The sequence below is a fragment of the Triticum aestivum genome, chromosome 7D (assembly GCF_018294505.1).
Source record: "Triticum aestivum cultivar Chinese Spring chromosome 7D, IWGSC CS RefSeq v2.1, whole genome shotgun sequence".
In the NCBI taxonomy this organism is placed as follows: Eukaryota; Viridiplantae; Streptophyta; class Magnoliopsida; order Poales; family Poaceae; genus Triticum; species Triticum aestivum.
In genome coordinates this window covers 219,405,086-219,409,312 of record NC_057814.1, presented here as the reverse complement: position 1 = coordinate 219,409,312, position 4,227 = coordinate 219,405,086, and the positions used below count along the sequence as shown (strand labels likewise).

Below are 4,227 nucleotides of genomic sequence, written 5' to 3'. Positions count from 1 at the left end.
TGGAGGGGGAGAATATTGAGTGCCTTCGGAATGTTTTGTTGAATAGCGATCCATATAGCAAGAATCTGCTCAAGCATTTTTTTGTTACCTCTCTAGCCTCTATATGATGGTTATTATGGAGGGAAATGGTATACAGCCATTCGGCTAGAGTTGGTCGGCCAACCAAGATACTCCCTCCGTCCCATAATATAAGAACGTTTTTTACACTACACTAATGTCAAAAACGTTCTTATATTATGGGACGGAGGGAGTAATATTGAAAGATTATACTATTCCAACAAGAATAATCTTGATTGAATTTGATTCTCAGTCCTTGGACGTTACACTCTTCTACATAACCAAGTGTCCGGATTTCATGGTAAATATGAGGTCTGCACTAACGTTCAAAGCCATGATCTCATGCATGGGAGTGATCAGAAACATCAGTGCGAGCTACCGAAGGAGGGGTAAGCTCTCCACTCGTGCTGACCTGACGCCAACGCAGTCACAACATGATCTTCCTAGCTGTGAACCAATAGAATAGGAATGAGATATATGTCAAAGAACGAAACACGAGGTGAGTTAGAAAAGCAAGAGCTGAGCCAACCTAAGGCACACTACTGTTGTTTTGTCAAGAAGAACCTGTTGACAACATCTAAAGGGAGGGCGTAGGCAGGATCGATAGGCTTCACTCCAGGATACTCCATCAATGAAAGCCCTGTTTTTGAAAGAGGCTAATTAATTCAGCAAGGAGTTTATGACTTTGAATCATTCGAATAGCATACTGCAAGATCCCTGTGGGAGGAAGTAATATAAATACCTGCAACTCCAAAGTACGTGTGGTAGATATCGACCGCATTATCTGGTCTATCTGAAATTCCACCATTTTCCTTGTCCTGCCAATGTAAAAAGTTGTGACAATATATACGGTAAACGGAGAAAATTGATCTTTTAGATGATGGGAGTTAGAAGTTGGATACATAATAATCAGAATTTCAGAGCAAGAATCATGAGCAGTTACCTGACAGTTCAATATGAACTTTGCAAGTTTTTCCTTGTCAATCCAGTGCACTCTATCAATAATTATCAAGCTTGATAACACCCACCATGAGTAGCACACCTATTGCGAGCAGTTCAATTAAATCTATGGTACAGTGAGAAATGCAAAAGGTGCACAATCTGAGAAAGTAGTCAATCTCACATCAGCAAGTTTCTCAGGACGCCCATTGAGCCCTCCATCTCTACACTGGCGCTCACAGAGCCACCATCCAAGGAGATCTCTATCAATGTGATGCAAAGAGCCGGTGATTGCGAGAGCACCAACACAGCAGAATACTGCACAGAATGGATACATGTTTTCAGGTTATCTGACCGCTATAAAGTGACAACTTGGAGAGAAATAAAAAGATCAAGGAAATAACCTTGTGAAAATGCAAATTTCAGGTCATCATAGGAGTGCCACAATAATAATCATAGCAAATTGATTGGATAAACAGTAAATATCTTGCATTTTCCTGAAGGAAATGCTTTTTATGTTTGTACAACCAACAGCGCAGTCAAGAATAATCAATTCTATCCCTTTTCTTCTTCCGGAATACAGATAGAAATACAAATAGACAATCTGACATGAATCTGATAGGGCATCATACTAGAACACTTGGAATCGATGGACTTTCAGTAGGATCTATTTTATTGACAAAATTACAGTTCTACTCAGGTACCATAGCAGTATGATTTGAGAGTAAAATCAAGATAATACATACTCTGCCCAGCGTGAGACTCCCCTCCTGGCATAGCTCCAAATCCGCCGTCCAAGTTCTTACAGCTAACAATATATTCTACAGCCTTTTCCACATTAATTTTGTGCAGACGATGCAGTAATGACAAGGTGCATATGGAAATATACGAGAACCTACAAGATATATATCACATTCATATTAGTAGCCCACACAGATGCTGCATTCAAATAAAACACATGGGTAACTCAAAAAGAACAGCTAAGGTGTTTACCTAGTATCAACTTCACCCCAAATATCACCAGAAAATGATCCATCCTCATTTTGAAGTCCAGTAATATCTGACACAATTTAGATAGGAAAAATAATAGGGTACAAGATTTCAAGCTCAGGGTGTGGCTACTTCAATTCATTCAGAAAACGAAAGGCTTGCAGAAGCTTACAATGTTATTACTACTTCCGCATTTCATGATATACAGCATGCAATTTAAGTCAAGCCGGAAGGCAATCACATACCTACTGGCTAATGCAGCAGATTAGTGTTCCAAAATTTACTGTGTCACAGCCACACATTATCGATCATCTACCAAGTACTATCTCATATGGTGGTATTGTATTCTGGATGCAGCAGTAGACTAAAATTTTGACATGCTGCACCTAGTGAGGAAATTGGTGGACATTGTTCATAGATGCTAAGCTGCGCGTTAACATAACTCCATAAAACCATCCACATTTCAAGATGCAACGTTTTCTCCTTCACTGCTGAAAGGAAAGGTAATGTAAATGCAACACTATGTTTCAGCTTTCTTACTAGCAATTCAGGGAAATCAAGCAGCTCCAAAACAAGATGAGAGATTTGACTACAACCATTAGGACGCCGCTAACTGCTACAGCAGGAGCAGCATGAAGCTCACTGAAGATCTTGAAAAGGATACAGTCAGCAATTTTGTCTGCATCAAGAACATCGAGCCGATCGAAGAGGCAGAGGACCTGCACGGCGCTGAGCGTGTAGAGGACATGCGGGTCGTGCCCCACGTTCCCCCCGAACCCACCTGCACAGCCACATCCCAAGAAGACACACAACTGAATCATTTAAGAACCGAGGATCCAAATCGACAAAACCAAGGCTCCCCCCTGCAGTCAAAGTACCAGATTCCGGGTGGTAGCACGACATGATCCAGTCGACGACCTCGGCGGCGTCCACGGCGTGAAGCTTGTGGAGGAGGTCGAGCGTGGTGAGGCCCCAGTAGGCGCCGCTGGCCCGGAGGTGCTCCATCACCAGCGACTCGAACGAGTCCTTCTTCTGCGGCAAACGGCGAGGAGGACGGATGAATTGTCGCCGGAGACGGTTCGCATCCGAGAGAGGGTATGGGTTGGGTGTGTGGTTGCTTACCTTCTCCGCGGTGACGATGTAGCGGACGTGCTTCTCCGCGGCGAGCTCCCCCTGTTCACCCATGGCTTCCTCCTCCTCGCTTCGCTTGGTTAGCGATGCTCCGTCGACGACTGCTGTGCTCTTCTCCGCCGCGAGCGTGTTGGGATCAGGGGAATCAGGGGCCAAGCCGATGGGTTACTGGGCTAGTCGGGCCTGTGGTATGGATTGTTCGGCGAGATGGGCCTCGTGGATCCATGAGCGTTTGGAAGCCCACATCAACGGCCTTTTTTCATGCTTCTCCTCTCGTTAGGGTTCCTTCTCCTCTCGGCGGCGACTCGGCTCCTCCGTAGAGATCGTTACTCCCCTGCTGTCCTCCTCCATCGCCGGCTTACCGAGGCCTCTGGGCCAAGGTAGAAGGGCGAGATTGGGATAGCTAGGGCCCCTACCGCATGCGGAAAGAAACCACGGGCAAGAGATATGATCGATGGCCGATGCAGCGGAAAGCTCGGGTTCCTCCGAACTCGAAGCAATGATGGCAGAGTTGGGACTCCAGGAGGACGACCTGCAGGATGTGATCGTGGAAGAAGACGAGCTCCCGGAAGAGGCGACCCGCTGGATGGCGATTGCTAGGGTTCATACTGACAAACCCTACAGTCAGTATTGGTTCTTTCGGAACATGAGGGTGGCATGGGATCTAGCCCAGGAGGTGAAGATCAAACCACTCGAGGAAAACCTCTACACACTACAGTTTTCGTGTCTGGGTGATTGGGAACGGGTTATGGAGGATGGACCATGGAACTTCAAGGGGAAGGCAGTCGTGATGGCACCCTATGATGGGTTCACTAAGCCCTTCTCCATAGAGCTCAATAAAGTTGAGATGTGGGTGCGAATACATATGATTTTCCTCAAGGATATTTCTCCAAGATCAGAGCCTTATCATCGACAGTTGGGGAGTTCATCTATGCCGAACCAATGGCGCAGGATTTTGAAGGGAATTTCGCTCGTGTGCGTGTAAACATTGATGTCACTAAACCCTTGAAGAACATCGTCTCCCTAGTGGTAAAGAAGAAGGGAGAGGTTCAGATGGTGCTTTTTAGGGTTAAGTACGAAAGATTGCCCGATTGGTGTGCGGTGTGTGGA

The 4,227-nt window shown here is 45.7% G+C and overlaps 1 protein-coding gene across 3 annotated transcripts; it reads right to left on the bottom strand.

Moving 5' to 3' along the window:
• Positions 1–272: 272 nt before the first annotated feature.
• LOC123168368 (geranylgeranyl transferase type-2 subunit beta 1) lies at positions 273–3,333 on the bottom strand. Of its 3 annotated transcripts, XM_044586239.1 has the most exons (10): positions 3,109–3,333; positions 2,865–3,018; positions 2,651–2,767; positions 1,990–2,056; positions 1,743–1,891; positions 1,181–1,314; positions 1,001–1,099; positions 800–875; positions 587–697; positions 273–504 (listed from the first exon to the last, which is right to left on the bottom strand). In XM_044586239.1, exons 1-9 carry the CDS (start codon positions 3,169–3,171, stop codon positions 597–599), a joined length of 960 nt encoding a protein of 319 aa, XP_044442174.1. In that variant the 5' UTR covers positions 3,172–3,333; the 3' UTR covers positions 273–504; positions 587–596. The 3 variants fall into 3 exon arrangements, with proteins under 3 accessions (XP_044442174.1, XP_044442172.1, XP_044442173.1); XM_044586237.1 differs by having other exon boundaries at positions 2,865–3,287; XM_044586238.1 differs by having other exon boundaries at positions 622–697; positions 2,865–3,287.
• Between the last annotated feature and the right edge of the window lie 894 nt (positions 3,334–4,227).